General features: G+C 38.4%; 3 protein-coding genes across 3 annotated transcripts; 1 reads left to right on the forward strand and 2 right to left on the reverse strand.

The window, feature by feature from the left end:
- Nucleotides 1-239: 239 nt before the first annotated feature.
- Nucleotides 240-10946, reverse strand: dnase2 (deoxyribonuclease II, lysosomal). The gene is made up of 9 exons (XM_079469525.1): nt 10710-10946; nt 7269-7380; nt 5580-5702; nt 5166-5277; nt 4362-4521; nt 3442-3526; nt 3190-3354; nt 1674-1886; nt 240-1153 (listed from the first exon to the last, which is right to left on the reverse strand). Exons 4-9 carry the CDS (start codon nt 5258-5260, stop codon nt 771-773), a joined length of 1101 nt encoding a protein of 366 aa, XP_079325651.1. The 5' UTR covers nt 5261-5277; nt 5580-5702; nt 7269-7380; nt 10710-10946; the 3' UTR covers nt 240-770.
- LOC306901314 (B-cell receptor CD22) lies at nt 7110-15838 on the forward strand (the record flags this gene model as incomplete). The annotated part of the gene is made up of 13 exons (XM_079468993.1): nt 7110-7116; nt 7168-7225; nt 7327-7412; nt 7964-8320; nt 9106-9363; nt 9436-9705; nt 10292-10561; nt 10722-10991; nt 11176-11257; nt 11338-11386; nt 11469-11567; nt 13745-13869; nt 13963-15838. The coding sequence occupies 13 exons, from the start codon at nt 7110-7112 to the stop codon at nt 14075-14077; spliced, it is 2046 nt and encodes a 681-aa protein (XP_079325119.1). The 3' UTR covers nt 14078-15838.
- Nucleotides 15839-15911: 73 nt separating this feature from the next.
- LOC306901411 (hyaluronan and proteoglycan link protein 3) lies at nt 15912-18614 on the reverse strand. Its single transcript, XM_079469117.1, has 4 exons — nt 18524-18614; nt 17601-17984; nt 16527-16623; nt 15912-16440 (listed from the first exon to the last, which is right to left on the reverse strand). Exons 1-4 carry the CDS (start codon nt 18576-18578, stop codon nt 16428-16430), a joined length of 549 nt encoding a protein of 182 aa, XP_079325243.1. The 5' UTR covers nt 18579-18614; the 3' UTR covers nt 15912-16427.
- Nucleotides 18615-19056: the final 442 nt, after the last annotated feature.

The raw sequence follows: 19056 nt of genomic DNA on the forward strand, positions 1-19056 counted from the left end.
ATATTATTTTTCCGGTAAAACCATTTTGTAAGTTTCCTAACAATGGTTGCCTTTTAGTAAACATGTAGTAATCTTCTTTTTATGTGAATTGATTATTATGTATGTTTTTTCATAAGGGTTGAATGTCCTGGAATTTCAGTAATATTAAATAATTGAAGGAAAATATGAACGCTAAAAATATACTAAAAATAACAGGATGATATACTCTTTATATACTTTTATAATAAACAAAAAGCAAATGCAAACTGAATTATTGTTTATTTTCTTGATGTAACGTTACAAAATGTTATACATATATGTGAATGAAAACACTAATCTGTACTAGACACATTTCAACCTATTTCCCACAATGCACCTCTGTTTTTCCCCAGTGAAAGTTCAAGTGTGTCACTTTTACAGCACTACTGGCAGACATTATAAAACATTATTCATATCACAACGAACATCATTATTTTAGCAATTCTGTTTGGTTCCTTTAATGACGCAAATTTGCGTTTTAAATCTTCTTTATAAAAAATTCATTCATTAAATGATGATCTCGATTTGAAATAAGATTTACAGCAGGTTCTCCTCAAGCTGCGACATGATTTAAAAGCTACAATCATAAATTTACAGTCCTATTGCATTATATCTAAATAGTGTACGTCGCATCGTTCCATAATAAAAGCACATTCAGTTATATCACATCTAAATCATACCTGTTGACACCTGCATCAGCAATCATTCTGCTTTTGTTGATGTGTCTCATGAGCTCATTTTCATCAGTGATATCACACAGCTTTATCGCACGTCTGGACTTCACCATCACAAGTCTCGCACTGCAGGGCGGCCGTACGATAGGCCTTCCACACCACGGCATCACGATGACACACCGTCCCCCCGCCCCTCTTCTCTTCCGCCTCGTCACGATTGATGTCTCCCACGCAGACCCAGCTGCCAGACGTTCCCTCGTACCCGCCGTCGGTACTGATGGCCCACTTAGAGTGGTCCTCCGTGGCCTTGAATGTGATGCGCTGGCCCGGGGAAATTAGATCCACGTTCAGGACTTTCCAGTTTGGAGAGCAGTCAGAGGGCAGGATGCCCGTGGAGCGACGCCAGAACTGCACCAGCAGGTTGGACTGCAGCGTGGGTGCCACCCAGGAGTGATACAGGTCTGAATATGAATGGCACAAACAAAAGTGACTTGACACTATGAAAATTCGGTCATATCTGACCTGCCCGGATATTGTTCATTAGCTGTCATTTCACAATAAAAAGAACTTCAGCTCCATTTATCAGTTTATTCAAAGTCTGTCTAGCTTAGAAAAAAGTTGAAAAATCTCATAAAAGTACCATAAAAGTGTCATTTTAATAATACCTAAATCGGAGTGAACCAATCAAAACAAGTATTTAAAATAATTTGCCGACCTTAAAACTAAAGTTCATCATGTTTCTCACGCAAAGCTACTTAGTCGATTCTTTTTAGACAAATGAGTCTTTTGGGTTCTCATATGGCGGGGGTAAATAAAGCCAGAATTTGCATTAGGATAATTATTCCTTTAACAACATATACGGAACAAATTTGTTAAACAAATGATGCAACTTTTTTACTCCTGTAAAATATCCATTTGACTGGCTGGCGTAAAAGAAATGCTTACTTTCTCCATTACATCAGTATTAAAACCAAGCCTTACCATTGGCAAAGGATGCACCCTTTGCAAAGCTAATGAACTCTGTTCCAGCCAATGAGAGGAGGGAGATGCTGCGATTGACTGGGGAGGAGGAAGCGTTTTCCCATCTTCCCAGAGAGTGTTTACAGAGCTGTGCCATAGCAGGTACAGCAGCGGCCAGGGAAGCGGGAACACTGCAGTCATATATGTGAGGCTGGTTGATCGACAACTGCTCACCTGTGAACAATATTACGAATGAGATTTCTTTAATAAGGCGTGAATTTCTCCTAGACAGCTGATGAAATGGACAAAAATAACATTAGACACAGTCTCCAGTAATCTCACAATTGGCTCAATTGGAATTGTGAAGAATTGAGTGTCTTAAAGCGGGAGATAACATGAACTTGCATTCTGATCTCACGGGAATTCGTAACTATTTAACTAGGTGGCTGATTTGTATGAATTTGTATGTTGTGAATCGTACACCAGGTGAAAAACAATACTGAAGCCCCACCCCTAAAACTAACCTCACAGGCGTGAAAGCAAATCGCACTCAAATGTAAATATAAGATTGTGTGAATTAGCCGAAATCCAATTTTGTCGCACAATTGTGTTGGAACTCAATATTTCTCCAAAACATGAAAGATAAATTATATTATTTTCTGTACCTACCATTAACAGATATATTGAAAATTTGCATAGTAAAATAAAACATTTGAGACTGAACATTGTATATTGACGCACGACACAAACAACAATAAAGGGCCTATAGTTCGATTATTTACATCATTTGGCTGAAAATGTGCTAATTTCAATTAATATTCTTAATAAATGTAAATATTTATTAAACATTGGTGTCTTATCATACTGTCAGTTGTGTATTGTATACATTTTAACTGTTTATATTTAAAATGTTTAAAGGGACAGTTCACCCCAAATTAAGGTTTGTTCATCATATCAGTCCAAACCTGTATGACAAAACACAAAAGAAGATGTTTTAAACAATGTTGTTAACCAAACAACATTGGCCTCCTTTGACATTTATTGTATGGAAAAAAGTATTTCGTGTTCTCAAAATATCTTCTTTTGTGTTTCACAAAAGAAAGAGTCATACAGGTTTTGAATGAGATGATGGCGAATAAAGGATGACAGAGATTTTATTTTGGGGTGAATTGTCCCTTTAAGGCACTCTGCTTTTCTTCTGACGCCCCCATCCTCTTGTAGTTCGCAGCTTTGAAAATTACACAACCGTCTGAATTTTGATTAGAAACAAGATTGAATGGAGGTACACAGCAGCACAGCGGTTGGTGTTGTCACTATGGTTACTGTGTCAGTTAGGAGGATCACTTTAACTGTATCTATGGAAACTGCATCCCGCAAATACTCTGTCAAGCATCAAGCAAGGTTTTCATTATCACCGCACTGCATTAGGTAACAAAATATCAAAGCAAGTGTCGTCACATGCAAACATTTTAACACGTTATATAACGTAATACATGTTTCTGATTCAACAAATGTGTTAAATGAACGGGATTCATACCGATCGTCTGAAAGCGCTCAAAAGGATAAGTGACACAGATAAAGTTCTGTCCATTATTCATCCCCGAGCTGGGGTACGAAAACTGCCCCTCTGTTTTGGGAGGGGGGAAATGAGGCGTGCTGTGGACCAACCAGAAGCCCTGTTGTTTATCAAAGACAACAACACCTACAACAGAGAAAGTAATCATTAGATGGAGTCTCCCAAAATGTGTTTTTGAGTTTTGTTTTAATGTTTTTAAACCGTTCGCAGCACCTTTGGTGTGGCCGCAGGTCCTGCTTGCATCTAAATGCTTCCCTGGGGGTTGATCATTGTATGAGATCCACCCAACATCACAACCCTGAAAAAAGTCAGCTTCATTTTAGCTTTTCTTAAGAAACATGACTGTGTCATCTAATAGATCTGAGGTGTCTGTGAGGAGCATGTGATCTCAAGCAGTTCCTCTTTAATTGTGAAATACTTATGTGCACATTAAGTCGTAAACGCACTCGAGTCTCATTTTGCACCATCAACCAATTCCGCTTTTCCCCAAACATCTGACCAAAAGATTTAGGATGTTCAATTCCATTTGTAGATATAAGTTCTGGTTCAAATCACAAAGACACAAGACACAAAGCTATAAAAGCTTGTTTACTCTTGAAATGTTCTCTAGGTGAATGTGTATAAAATCATCTACAATAACACTTCCTTAAAAATCATGCACCTCACCTGATATTATTTACAATAGTTACATGGAAAGCAAAAACAAACTACCCTAGGAACACACCTACACTTTGAATAAAAGCATCTGGCAAATGCATAAATGCATTAGCGATGTGGTGCAGAATCATTGGAGGTGGAAAATGCGCCGCAAAACTGCATTTTAATGCGAGCGCAGTCGGTTACGTTTAAAGTAAGTGTAATCAGATGGGACAAAAATCTGATACGCGTCAAAATATCAGCTATGCGCATAACCGTGTAAAATCAGCTCTTTAATACTTCTCCAAAATGAGCAAAATGTGCAGAGGGCAGAAATCCAAATACTGCGTTCTGTAAAACGACTCACGAAAGTGTCTCTGAGCTAGAAAATGACTGGTAATGAAAATGTATGTTCTGCAAAGAGAAAAGCTTGTTCAAGCGAAACTGCGCTGGAATTTTTCTTTGTTTATGCTCCGTGATAGAAAACTGTACAGTACCTCATAAAGAGGCGCTAATGTTCTACCAACAGCACTTTGAGTGTCATTTATTAATGTCTTCCCATCAGCCCATCCTTCACTCCCTGCATCCATGTACATGTACTTCAGCCCCTCCTCTGCAGGCTCACGATGAAGGTGTGGCAGTTTGTACAGGTAGAACCTGCAGAAAAAGATGAGAATGGTGTTTGATGAATGAGAAACACATGATACTACAGTGGAATATGATAACAAGTACAAACTAGCAAAAATAAATAAATGTTTCTCAGGATCAAAATCTTTTAATGTGATAGTGTAGGCATATATGATTGCAATTCGTTTGTGGATAAAAATGAAACTGTGCCAAAATATTCATTCGTTTCATTAGATAAACAACAAGTGTGTTTCAAATGTATGACTTTAACCGCATAATAATAAGCAGCCAAAAAGAGACCAGCGTAGATAAAAAGCATCTCAGGGTGAGACCCCATATAGAAGCAGGTATAGAAAAATGCTTTACATTCAAACAAATGATCTACTATGAAGATACTAATGAGTTCTGTGAGTTTCTTAAACGTGGAAGAAAAATACCAAGAACGCGTACAGTAACGGACCCTACTTTTATTCAGAAAGCATATCGAACTTAAATATGTGAATCCCGGCCAGGTTGCGTAAACCGCTTAGACTAGTCTTAGAAGCTAGACATCTCGGTTTTTGTTTCAACATAACTTTTTTAAGTCAGATACACAAAAAGGTAAATTGAGCGACCTGAAATATGAAAAGACACAGATAACCCTTAGTTATAGTAAGTGAGTGTAATAGACAAACCAGTCGACAGGTTTCCCCTGGTCATCATAACACTGAATGGGAGACGCACCTCCTCCACATGCGTGCAGAAGCAGCAGCAGAACGTGAACCAACATGATGGAAATGAAAGAACCTGTACAGCAGTTTCAGAAGTCAGTCAATCAAAACACTGGGAAAAAACAACGTTTCTCTGCACTATTGATACACTGTTACAACTGCATGTTAAAAGTCAAGACTGTAACTTTGTATTGTAACGCTTGATTCTAGTCAGTACAAGCACATCAACGTTATGTGGTCTAACAACATAGATGGTCTCCACACACTACGACTGATCTCCGGACAGCTGTTAGATGACACTCGGTATTAAAGCGTTAAAGACACTTTAATGTTAATCTTTAATGTTAAAAGTATTAAAGACAGAAAGCTTAACTTTACCTTAGAAGAGGGCGGTACAGCAGCAGAGCTGGAACTGTGAGTTCATGTCAGTCCATCTGAGAGCGAAACTTTTCAACCCGGATTTGTCGTTTCTGTCACATGTAGCAGCAGACCGATGCGTTTCTGTCACATGTAGCAAGTCGGATGTTTCAGTAACGTGGAAATGAAATAAGTGGATAGAGGGGCAATTTAAGAAGGTCGTGCAACTGCCCTTAATAGGTCATATGCGATGGGTTTGCATTTTTTTTTAATCGGTGTCAACTTATGTTCCTTAAACACTTGTGTGATGATCCAAACAGCCCACGCGTTGTCAGGTGGTACCAGTTACTTTTCTCAACGATAGTCGGGATTTACCAATCATAGTTGTCTACCGTGTGTTGAATAGGGCATGCATTTTACACATCGTTTATTTACAATTGTATACCAGGTACAAACTTAAAATGAACGTGTGTTGCGAATGCGTAAAACGCGATAGAATGGGGGGATTTAGCTTTGTTGTGCGCCGCGGTGCGCCTCCTAGAGGAAGCACTTTGTTACGACAACGGAACCGAAACTAAACACAGGAAGCGATTTGACCAAATGTTTCTGCCTCGTGAGGTTATGGTCTAATTTGCATTCATTGAGAAAACTCTACATTAGTCATATCAAATATATTAAGTCGAAGAGTTTTGTCTCATAAAAATAGTTAGATATTGCTGCCTCCTTTATTTATCAGAGTCTGTATTTTTTACACACACAACTTAATAATTTAAGTCAATAATCCTATATATATAACTTTATATTTATATATTTATATAATAACTTTAGATTTCTAGAAATGTAGGGTTTTTAAAATAATATTTTGTTTCGTGTAGATGTCGGAGCTGCACTTCTCTCGTCATACCAGAAGAGGCCGCTTTAGTCTATTTTATCGTACACATTGTACACATTTTCTGGATGTCTGCATTATTCTACACACCCACTTTAGGTCAGGTCTTGGGGTGCCCTTATAACAAACCAACAACTAAAATGAAGTGTGTTTTATCAGGAAGACATCCGAAATGTGTAATGTGGGAGCTTTAAAGTGATACTATACAGATTTTCCTTTAACAAGATACAAAAACCCCATTTTCAATTAAACAGACCCTTAGTAACAATAATCTTCAAAATGACAACTAAGAGGTTTGTTGCAGCCTGGTCCCTATCCTTAAAAAAACACACTCAAGATGATGGCTGACACCTGAAAAACAGCCTCACTGTCTAAAAAATAAATGGATAATTGATACTATAATGTCCATAGCCATAAATAATTCACGGTTTGAATGACTGAATTTGAATTATTGTCTTCTGCTATAAACCACATAATACTAACTTCCAAAATAAATGCTTATGTAAAGGGCCTGTTTATTAAGGTAACCGTTACATGGTTTTGAAATAAAAGCAAATGATGTAATTCATGGTTTTTAGGAGTAAATCATGAAAATGTAATCTATATATCAAATCACAGTGATGTGACTGCTTGCTCAGATGCCCTTGAGGAGTTTGTAAGGGATGAAAGGTATGTGGGTGTCAGCGACTTGTGGTTATTGCTCTGTGCACCTTGCTGAAGGTGGAGTAGAGTTTCACTGGAGACAGGCCCAGAGTTCAGATGCTCAGAGAGACGGGGCGTAAGACAGGCGTATGTCAGCCACATTCACTTCTATTCCTTACCAACTTCTGCTTTCTTCGGCTCAGCGTCCCATGCTGTGGATCTGTTCATCTCTCTCAGATGGCACAAATCTCTCATCAAATGTGTTTTCCACACCACATGCAGCTTTGAGTGCTACGGAGAAGACAAACCGCGTCAAAAAACAGGTACCTTTATGAGCTCATTCTCGATTATTAAAAACTATGCCATGTCATCATAGTAAAGTTGTTTACAGTGTTTTTGCTTTTACAAAGGGACCAAAGGTTCCAATTTTGAGATGTGGAGATTTGTGACCTTCATTTTCTCTACGGCTGTGGCAGGTAATAATTTTGGACACCAGCATACGTGATAGATAGATAGATAGATAGATAGATAGATAGATAGATAGATAGATAGATAGATAGATAGATAGATAGATAGATAGATAGATAGATAGATAGATAGATAGATAGATAGATAGATAGATAGATAGATAGATAGATAGATAGATAGATAGATAGATAGATAGATAGATAGATAGATAGATAGATAGATAGATAGATAGATAGATAGATAGATAGATAGATAGATAGATAGATAGATAGATAGATAGATAGATAGATAGATAGATAGATAGATAGATAGATAGATGTAAAGTGCATTTGGTACACAGGTTTACTTGTTTTGAATTAGCTTTGCCCTGCAATATCGGACTCTATCATTTTTCTTTGTTCAATAGGAGTAGGGGCCGGTACGTGGATCATCTATTTCTCCAGGAAGGACATCTGCGTTTGGGCAGGGACCACAGTAACACTGCCATGCCGTTACGACTACCCCTCACCCTACAGCTCAACACAGGTGATGTGGTTCCACATCTCGGCGGAGGGCATACGGGAAATCGCTTACCATTCTGACGGAAATAAATTGAGTCCTTCGTACAGGGACAGGACCAAATACATGGGGGGCTTCAAAAGATGCAGTTTACAGATCACAAACGTGAAGCTGAGCGATGCAGGAACGTACCATTTCAGATTCGAGACAGATCACCAGCAGGGCAGATGGACGTCGCCTGACTCTATAAGTCTTTCCGTCACAGGTGAGGTTCACTTCAAATGTCAACATAAAAATTTTATTTTAAAGTTTTTTATGTTACAATATTGGATTTTCAGTGGTTGTCAGCTTGGAACCAATGTGAGTTTGAGGGCGGGATTATATGTTTTTCTGAACCAATGGCTGGCCGCAGAAAAGAGGCAGGGCGTGTTTGGGAAAACTGCGGTGAACTTTTCGCTATATTGATGTTTCAGTACGCAAACTATGGGTTTGATATTATATATTTATATATTATACTATTTAAATTGAGCCATTCGTAAATTGTCTTTCCGCAGATTGTAAACTAGAAATGCAAGAATGCTGCATTTTATTTTTATTAAATTGTAAGACTTAGATTTCTTTAACGATCATTGAAATCGTGTGAGAAATCGAAAATTTTTGTGCAGTTTAACCAGGAAAAAAGCATCTCCCCGTTCACTTTTTTTTGTATTTATAGGGCGGTCATGCCCTTATCAATATGGCGAAATGGATCTCAACCAATAGGGTGATCTTGGGGGCGGGATTACATGTTTTCTGAACCAATGGCAAAAGTTTGGAGGGCGGAAGTGGCGGTTAAGAGTTTGGAGAAGATCCATACAGGGACATCTGCGAAAGAAAATTCACTATTATTATAGCCCGGATTTATGGCTTTGGTTTGAAGAAATGTATTTTACTTAATTCGTTACCGCACCCATATATAATACTTATAAATACCCAAGTTTTATTACTATTGCTTTAAATCGTAAGGATGTGTCGTGTATTGACTGTGTACAAATCTTGTCTTGGTTACAGAGCTTCAGGTTCACGTACATCCACCAAGAATAGGAAACATGTATGCCGCCGGAGAGACAGTGTTCATGAGCTGTGTGGCCAAAGGCTGTGCTGCCCCTGGCAGGAACTTTGCCCTTTATCGGAATGGGATCAACTTAGGGCAGTCGAGCAAGGTATCGGCCATCTACAATTTTGACAGCCAGCATGCAGGTACCTACACCTGCCGTCCGATACCTCCTCAAAATGTTCTGTCACCTGATGTGGTCCTGGCTCTTGGCTGTGAGTAAAAACATTTCTGCTGCTCAAAATTATTTTCTATTTCCAAATATAAATTATATATATATCCTTTAGATGCTCCACGCTATACCACAGTGCAGATCAGCCCCCGGGAGGCGGTCAGAGAGGGCGATTCAGTGATTTTGACCTGCAGCAGTGATGGCGCTCCGCCAGCAGAAAGTTTTTCTTGGTATAAGGAAGGAGAAAACAGCAGGGTGCCGGACAGCTTCAAACCTGAGCTGAGGTTGTGGAGTTTGGACTACAGGGACCATGGAGAATACTTCTGTGTGGCCCGCAACTCGCTTGGAACAGGCCGGTCCAGACCCGTTTTACTGAACGTTACCTGTGAGGCTGATCAGATGCTGCTTTGAAAATATGTGTATATTTTTTATTCTAGACAATATAAACTTGAATAGGTTTCTTGCAGCTTTGCAATCCGTTGTGAAAATGTCACTCTATTTTGGTCAAGAAAGGAACCAGACGTTTGAACTTTCCAATTGTCTTATTTCCTATTTTTTATTCTTGTGAGCTGATGTCGTTGTGAGTTAGACGTTTCTTTTACTGACTGGTTCTTGTGTAATAGCTTGGGTTTTGGCAGGACATTATGTCACATTGTCTGCCAACCTCCAACAGATCAAAGTTCAAATCAATGTGCATTTTTAAAGCAAATCGGGAAACCACGTGATGCTCGGCTACGAAAGAAACATTTGCATAGATTCATGAAACTAGAACAACCTGTTTTCACTTACAGTAACAACACACTTTAAGGATTGCTCTGGGCCATCTAGTTGTTTTAAATATCATTTTTTAGAATGTTCCTCCAAGGAAGCAATGGTTTGGTAAACCAGAATGTTGCGATTTTAAATTGTATTGTCTGCACTCATTGATTTAAATGATTTAACATTTGGGATTTAAAACATTTTGCTTTCAGACTCCCCGAAGAATACAAGAATCCTGACCAGTCCTAAAGGAGACATCATGGAAGGGTTTGCTGTCAATTTGACATGCAGCACCAACGCCAATCCTCCCGCAGAGAGATACGCCTGGTACAGAGTGAACAGTGGTCAGCCCTGGTCCAAAGGCACTGCGCAAAATCTCACTTTCCTCAGCGTGCGTTCCCACCATTCTGGACAGTATTACTGCACTGCATGGAACATGTTTGGCATGGGGACATCTGCCACTATTACCTTTCCAGTGCTGTGTAAGCTCATATTATTGTAACGTTTAATATTATGTCAATTGCTTCGAGATACAGGTATTTAAATTAGGCCTACATTTTAGTTTTTTGGTTTAAATCTGCAGTCTCTTCATTTCTGCATGTCACATTCTGAGCTTTTGTTCTGACTGACCTCTACTCTCAGATGCCCCCAAAAACACCTCTGTGCTGGCTCGTCCCTCCACCGTGATCGACGCGGGCAGCTCGTTGACGCTGACCTGCAGCAGTCAGGCGAACCCGATGGTGGAGAACTACACCTGGTATCGGATCAATGCGGCTGACGCCTGGGAAACTCGATCGGGTCCCAGCTACACCATTCCCGAGGTCAGCCCTAGAGCCAGCGGGCAGTACTACTGCGAGGCCCGCAATCGCATCGGAGCGCATAGCTCCCCTGTTCTCACAGTCAAAGTTCGAGGTTGGTGCGCTTCACACTGTTTGTTTGTTGAGCATCAGATAAACAAATGTTCTATAGACCAAATACAAGGCAAGTGCATGCATATATATGATGTGCATGCGTAGCTCATGATCTGGAACATTCATGTGTGCAATGTTTTGGGATTTAGTGTGATAACAATACATTGAATGGACTGTGTGTCCAGGTCGACTGAAGGTGATCGCATTGGCATCTGCTGTGGGCGTGTCTGTCGCGCTGATCTCATTAACCGTGGTGGTCATGATCAGGTGACTGTTGAATTACACACGATAATGGAGAAAGTGACATTTCTTCTGATCTTACACATCCTTTAATTTTCCTTTTGCAGTAAAAACATGCATCGTGTGGACACTGAAAATCTCACGGAGGATAAACAGGTCATTAACTCAAATTCTTAACACAAATCTCATCAAAAACACTCTTATTGGACATGAATCTAATGTCTTGCTTTCAAAACAGCATTCGCCAGAAGGTGATTTACCAGCATGCGAAACTTTGTTCAGGGAATCAACTTCAGAAACATTTCTTCTCAAGAGTGCAAAAATGTCAGACATTCCGGTAAGTTTTCTTTGTCAGGGCAAGGTTATTAAAGTTCACTAAAATTAAAGCTGTTAAACATTTCAGCTTATTGAAATCGAAAAACATACTAATGTTTAAAAACTTTATTTCTGAGTTTATTTAACTAAGTTCGGGAGGAGCATGGTAATGTAATCCAACCAATCAGTGCAGAGTAGACGCTTTATAAAGCCTCCCCTCACTTCTGTACCATGACAGTTTTGCAGCATCCCTCCTCCACCCCATCGCCTCTCTACTCTCTACATACACCGCAGGTCCCCTTACATGGGATTCGCCATTTTGTTTATACAGTAGCCATAAACGGACAAACTGCTCCACAGAACGCATTTTGAGCGTGTCAGCTGCCATTTTGAGCACGTTTTGCAACCTCACCACAAGATGCTGCTACATTTTATACACTGGACCTTTAAATGAATAAATCAAAACAGAAGTAACAATGAAGTTAAAAAAAATGTAACTTGAATGGCAACATAAAACATAAATAATTATCAAATGGAAAACAAAATTATAATAACCCTGTGTCTGAACGTCATCCACAAATGTTTTATATTTCAAGCACATTATATATTAATACTACTTACCTTAGCTGGTGATGTGACATGTCTCTCAATACACAGAATTGCCTGAATTTGAAACCACTACCATGTCATACATTTCCAGCAGAGCCTGTGTCCTGAAATTTCATGCTACCCGTCAGATTATGCTACCAGGGATGTGCACAGCAATGTTACATCATTTTTAGCATCATCGTACCTTTTTTCATACTGCTATGGGAATCTGATAGTATATTTTCTCTGTTAGATCATTCTACATGTTTATTTAAAACTTGTACAATTTTATAGGGTCTTGCGCTGTAAATTAATCCTACATTTGTCTTTTATGTTGGTAGGATATTAACACTGTAAACTTTATTTTAAGATGGTAGGACTACCTGACAGGGTATTCTGCATTGTTAAATCATACCTGTACCTGTATTTTGTCAATGTGGTAGAAAAAAAGGAAGGAAAATTGACAGAACACATTAATCGAACTAAGCGCTGATTCGGGCCTTGCTGCCACTAGGGGGCCCCCAAGAGCACATAAAATTACATATTTTTTTGTGATGTATGCCTGACACACATCCCTTTTCTCACATAAGGCCTTACCGAAAAAATGTTCTTGGGTGTGTCAAAATATGTGAAATTACTGACTTAACCCAACATTACAATATCAAAAAAGTGAGGTGGCCAATCAAATGAAAGGAGGCCGGAATGACTGATTGCAGGGTCAAGCAGTGACCAATCAAATCAAAGAAAGACGGAGCTACTGTCACGTCTTCAGCTGTAGTTCAGCAAGACACTTTAGTTTGTAAAATTAGCGTTTTATTTGGGATAAGGTTGAGAATAATTGTGACCATATTGTAAATTAATTTAATGGTTATCAAAAGAGATAAAAAAAGATTAAATCATCCTCGAGGGCTCTGTGGCTTTAGAAGGGTGTTTATAGATTGTGGTTAAAATGAAATACAATAAATTTTTTCAAAATTGATTCTAAAATTTAAGTAACGAAATGATACAATTTTAAGCCAGGGGCATTGCAAGTGAGGCGAAAAGGGTGCTGAGTACATAGGGCCCTGGCATCGGACTACAGACTAACATCTCGCACTTCTTGTTTTTATCTGCGTATTGAAGTAAACTTTGGATATGTACAACGTTGAGGCAGTTCTTCTGACATATTAATTTTATCCCTAATAATATATAAACATTCAATTAAAATTATATAACGCTTAAGTTAAAAAGATCAATAAATATATAAGTAATAAGAAGTTGTGCTAGTGTATTTATGCCTTTTTATTTTTAATAATAATCAAACATTGACAATAGTTGATTGTTTTGTGGGCACAGGGGGACCCCCAAACAAAATTCTGCTTTGGGCACAGTAAAGGCTTGGGCCGGCCCTGAATTCCATTTAGTTGATTTGGTCATTGTTTGTAATACACTATTTAGGACTGATGATATGTGAATTGAATGGTGCCTTTGTTTGTTTCAGATGGTTGTATATAAACAGCAGGTAGGCAGTAGACAGCGAGGCAGCTTACTGGGTTTTGTAACAGAGCCATAGTGTTACCAGTGAAGAAACCACAGGATATGACTCATTGATTTTATGTTGTGTCTGTTCAGGAGGAGCCAGAGGAGGTGTATGAAAGCAGCCACCCCTCCATCGTGCCCCTGAAAGAAGCTGCAGCGACTACAGAGGAACCTGGAAAAATCGACTACATTACGGTGCATTATTCACGCATGCCCAGGTTAAACACAGTTACAACAGGATTTATACACGCTGGTTTGTATAAGTCCTATAGTATTGAGTATTGGGATGTTGTGCTTATGTTTATTTACAGTATGGACCAGGTAAAAGTCACAAACATATCTCCAGATGGTGAGAAGAAACTCAAAGATGACCCCAGCGTTGTTTATACTGTTCTCGCCAAGCAGCCAAAACATGGGAGAGAATAATCTGGAATTTGAAACATGGATTCTGATAAAACACTTGAGAGCCAGTGCAGTAATTTCTACATGGATTTTTAAAAAGAAAACCTAAAGCATTCATGGACCATTATCATTATATAGCTTGCACGATTTGAAGCTAGAAAGTACAGAAGAAGTCTTGAGCCAAAATGCATTAGATTTGTTAAATTGTGTCCCCGGTGTTTATTCCAAATCCAATTGTTCAGGGCTGTGTTTCCCGAGACCTTCTTAACACTACGTCGCCCTTAAACTATACCTTAAGCTTATCGTTAATACGTGTTTCCTGAAACCCTCTTAGTTAAGTTCACCTTCTGTAAGTCACACTTTCGTATGGTTGGTCTGGAGCGCTCTTAGCCTTTGATGGTTCGTACCGCTATGCAATAAGCTTTTCTACATCATAGTTTAATTTCACATATAAAATGTAATATAATAATTTAATATAAAACTCTATTTAGTATTACACTTACATTTTTACTTTAAATGAGTTTTAATTTTTCAAATAAAATTCTCTGGTTTATACACTCAGTGTAGGCTATTGAAGTGTTTTCATGAATACAATTGTCATACACTGATGGTTGTTAGTGTTTTTAATTACAGCCTATTATCCCAAAGCAAATCAGCTGGCAAACCATTTGACAGGAAAGGCTTAGGAGTCTATTTAAAGATAATTAATGTTATGGGGAGTTTGGTCAAACTATGGCAGCGAGAGATTTTAAATCAAAGATGGCGCCATCCGAGGAGCCAGTTAATAAGTGTATTTGCACAATTTCATCACATGTTAGTCCTCTGGCTACCAGGTCAGAAGAGAAAATTCTACACAAATTTAGCCTTCCAAGGGAGCAAATTCTGCAGCTCTTGCATCTTGATGGTCCAACTTTGTCGAGACAAACTCGAGGGAGCCCTGAAGATCAGCTGCTGCATGACGGCTCTTGGTTTTTATGCCGTGGGGAGTTTTCTGGAGTTGTTTGGGGATGAAAATGGTCTGAGAAAGACCTCGGTGCGCTGGTGCGTTCACTCAAACACAAACATCCTGCTCCGTCATGCCACCGATTACATACCTTTCGCCAGGCACAACGTGAAGGAGGACATCAAGGCTTTCATGCCCTTGAGGGTGTCCCATGAGTTATTGGCATTCTGGATGGGACACTTATCCCTATACACAGATGAGTGATTGACGCCAATAATGTGAATCAACACAGATCGTGGACAACATGAACACACGATGGCAAACTATGAGAATATAAATGACCCTTTCACAAGAGAAACCAAACAGACGGTTAATGTAGCTGGTTAACACTGGAACCGTCTTGCAAAATTATAAATAAATACACACACACACACACATATTTATTTATTTCTTTATATTATTTCAGTGAGCCCTGATAAATGCAATTTCTTCTTTATAATAAACATTGCTTTCTCAATACTTTACCCACTCTATAACGCAAGGTAGAGCAAACAATCGATTCTCGAGGCAACCTAACGTCGCACTGAAGAAGGTTATCCATAAGTAAACTCAAAAGGTATAGTTCGGGGAACACGCCTAGAAAAGGTATAACTTGAGTAAGGTGTACCTTTAGAGTCTTCGTATGCGCTAAGAGACGACGTTATCGGGAAACGCAGCCCAGATCAGTTTATCATGTTTAGATTGAATATTCTCATGACGAAAAAGTTTTTCCCACTACAGTAAACAAATTCATTAAACAAATGTTTTGATGGTTCCAACTCAAATAAATTTCTTACAATGCTATCATGACATCTCATTTCTTAGGAAGTTTCCAACACCAATCTACATTTAACTACATTTTTTATCCTTTTATTTAAGCTACTAACTAGTTCAGAAAAACAAACCTGCAGAATTGCTGACTCGTCTTGTTTGTCAAACCACAAGCAACTACAAAATACTTAATTATTTTCATCATTTTATTGAAAGAATTTACATGTATATCTGTTTTATATAGGTTGCATTGGAAACCTGTTATTTTATATTTTCTTACCCTTTAACAAAATCTTTGCAAGAATAAAATGCCAATAGGGTAAGGAAAATAGACTGACATGAAGATATATTTCTTATCCAGATTTTAAAAAAGGAAATCCAACTGCAGGCTGTACAACCTCCTATATCTTATTGCGTATGTAAAAATAATGTAAAGCACTTCGAAAACTAACAAGAAATCAGAATATAATTAAACATAATATAAATTGATAAATAATGGTTGTTAGATACATAAAATTATGATAATAAGAGCAACATAAGCATTTTGCAGAACCATTCATGTGTGTGTCGCTCCCAGTTTCTCATCAGTTAACTGGTGTTGTTTATTGTTTATATGGATCTTTACATCCCTCTCCTGAAAGACAAAATAATTCTCCATGAGTTTCCAAGACCATGAATACAAAAACAAGTTTGAGTTTGTTATGGAGGTGTTTGGCTTACCTTGCCTTACATTGAATGAATATCAGAATGACAGTTATTATAAAGATAAAAATAACTCCAAACACGATTCCAATGGTGTATGAAGATGTCTTTCCAGCTGTAAGAAATAAAAAAAACGTAGACCATGTAAGACATGTTTCATATGCACAAGCAGTCTTGCTCCATTGCAACCGCAATGACATTCCTGCTTACCTCAAAGGCATGTCATTCTACAAAAAATCATGTATTGTTTTGACATTCACAGGTATATGTTAAAAAATTTATGATTATATGAACTGTATTGATCACTCGAGTCAGGCATTTTAGGTACTGGTATTTTATAAATAAAACTCCCGTCAAATAGGAACAGTTTTGAGGAACGGTCTCTGTTTCGAGGAAATTATGTCACTTATAAGAATTTATACATGTTTGTTAAAAAAGGAAGCCGAAGTTTTTTACTTGTACTGTGTGACCCAGACAGATATGACACAAAAAATTGACGTTTTCATAATTGTAAAGGTTTAAGCAGTGCTGGACTGCGAAGAAAAATGGGCCCCGGCATTTTTGGCCCAGATCCGCCCTACACTATTTCTGTCGATGGGTGTTGTGGAGTAGTATTGTCGGGTCTGTCGACGGCTGGGTTTTGAGGTGCAGGGTGGCATGGATACATGTCTACTGCATTCGCTTTTATAATACATACCCATAAGTTAGCGGCCCACCCGGAATGCCAGATGGCCAGTCCACCCCGGTTTAGTTAATGTACGGTAAGTCGGGCGTTCATACCGAAGGTCTGGGAGCTTCCGCTACTTTCTTTTGCCAAGCCATATGAGTGACTGAGAATTAAGCATTTAGTTGATCGTGATAAATTCTCATTGTAACCGCTGTAAACACGACAGATGACGACTTCGAATGTGCTGAAGTGTTTCCATAAAAGTGTGCCAAATGCATCAGACGTTTAGCCAACGGTCTTTGGCGTGTCTGAGTTCATATTAAAACAGATCGATTGGTTAATATCAGTTGTATCAATGCTACTACACTCAGGGAAAATGTAAACATTTTGATTATTTTGAAGCCTGTTCTGAATGTGTGTCTTACAGATGACCAGAAGTGTAACTCCTCTCTGTCCCGGGAGTTTGTCCTTCAGGTGATCCGTGATGAATCGAAATACGTACACGCCGCTGTCCTCTGACCTCAGGTCAGATATCTTCAGAGAGCAGTCTTTACTCCCCGTCTGCCCTAAAAACCTCACCCGGTTCTGGTATGAAGGTTCAGGGAATATTCCTGCGCTGTGGTGCACGTATCTTGGAGTGATGCAGTGGCTTTGATTTAAACACCACATCTCTGATAGAACTTTGCGTGGTGTTTTCTGATCCGAGTCCTCGGGGTAGTCATAGGTGCAGGGCAGAACTATAGATGACCCGAGATGAGCATAAACTGGCTCCGCGGGGACATGAACTGTCCAATCAGCAGCAAAAATGCCTAGAATAGCAAATAAAAGAAATCATGGCCCGGTTTAACAGACACGGCTTGGCTTAAGCGATGACTATGCCTTAGTTAAATTAAATTATTTATGTCGCGTTTTTAAAAATGCTTTTATTAGAATGCATCACTGGTGTGCATCTTGAGACAAAACAATGGCACTTATATATTTTAAGATCTTTCTGAGCAAGTTATATTCGGTTAAGACAGGTCACACATACATTTTAGTCTAGGACTAGACGTAAGCCGTTAAACAGGGCCTATAAACCTATTAAAATATCTTATGTATTAGTTAACACAAATATTTAATTACAATATATGTTAATTATGTTATAGCAAATACATACACACACACACATATATATATATATATATATATATTATATATATATATATATTATAAATATACTTACAGCTTTCACTGTATTTTATCAATTTGTGCATTTTAGGAGAAACACATGAGACATGCAATTTAAATAAAAAACTATCATAAATGTCATAATATATGATCTTAGTTTGGTTTTAAGATTTAATCTCACCCAATAGACTGAAAGACATCAGTGTCCAGATGCCTGGTAGCAGGTTCGCAAACATTTTATCTATGTAACAGTAACTTCTGGTTCTTAACAGTCTTTTAGCTTACACAACTAGTTTTTGTTCCTCCTCGTTCTTCTTTGACTTTTTGTCAGTAGTATGCCATTATTTCCTGGATTCCCCCTACATGTTTGTTTCATGACCATTATATAAGGGGCAACTGAGAATTTTAAAGAACACAGACCTATTGCAAAATTTTACAAAGATAATATGTTTCCTACGTAGAATTCAGATGAATATATATATTTTATGTTAAACATAAACAAGATTATGTTAATACCAAGCACTATGATTTAAAACTTTCAGCTCAAAATCAAGACGTTTTAGAAATGTGTTTTTATTTATATTTTAGTTGTCATAGCCACAAACATTTGAAACATATTCTGTAACCTTCTAATCATGCAAAAAGATCATTTTAGATCATCACCTGCTTCACCCCAAATTGAGATGCGCGCACACAAGGATTACCTGTCCAGCA

This window comes from Barbatula barbatula (assembly GCF_947034865.1).
Source record: "Barbatula barbatula genome assembly, chromosome: 12".
Classification (NCBI taxonomy): Eukaryota; Metazoa; Chordata; class Actinopteri; order Cypriniformes; family Nemacheilidae; genus Barbatula; species Barbatula barbatula.

Bases quoted from the DNA above. Each gene is read 5' to 3' on its own strand.
- LOC306901411 (XM_079469117.1), bottom strand. From the start codon at position 18,578: ATGTTTGCGAACCTGCTACCAGGCATCTGGACACTGATGTCTTTCAGT. The intron at 17,985-18,523 runs GTGAGATTAAAT...TTGCTATTCTAG, and splicing joins GATGTCTTTCAGTCTATTGG to GCATTTTTGCTGCTGATTGG. The intron at 16,624-17,600 runs GTAAGACACACA...TATTTCTTACAG, and splicing joins AGTTACACTTCTGGTCATCT to CTGGAAAGACATCTTCATAC.
- dnase2 (XM_079469525.1), bottom strand. From the start codon at position 5,260: ATGTTGGTTCACGTTCTGCTGCTGCTTCTGCACGCATGTGGAGGAGGT. The intron at 4,522-5,165 runs GTTTGTCTATTA...CTTTTTCTGCAG, and splicing joins CAGGGGAAACCTGTCGACTG to GTTCTACCTGTACAAACTGC. The intron at 3,527-4,361 runs GTACTGTACAGT...GACTTTTTTCAG, and splicing joins CATTAGCGCCTCTTTATGAG to GGTTGTGATGTTGGGTGGAT.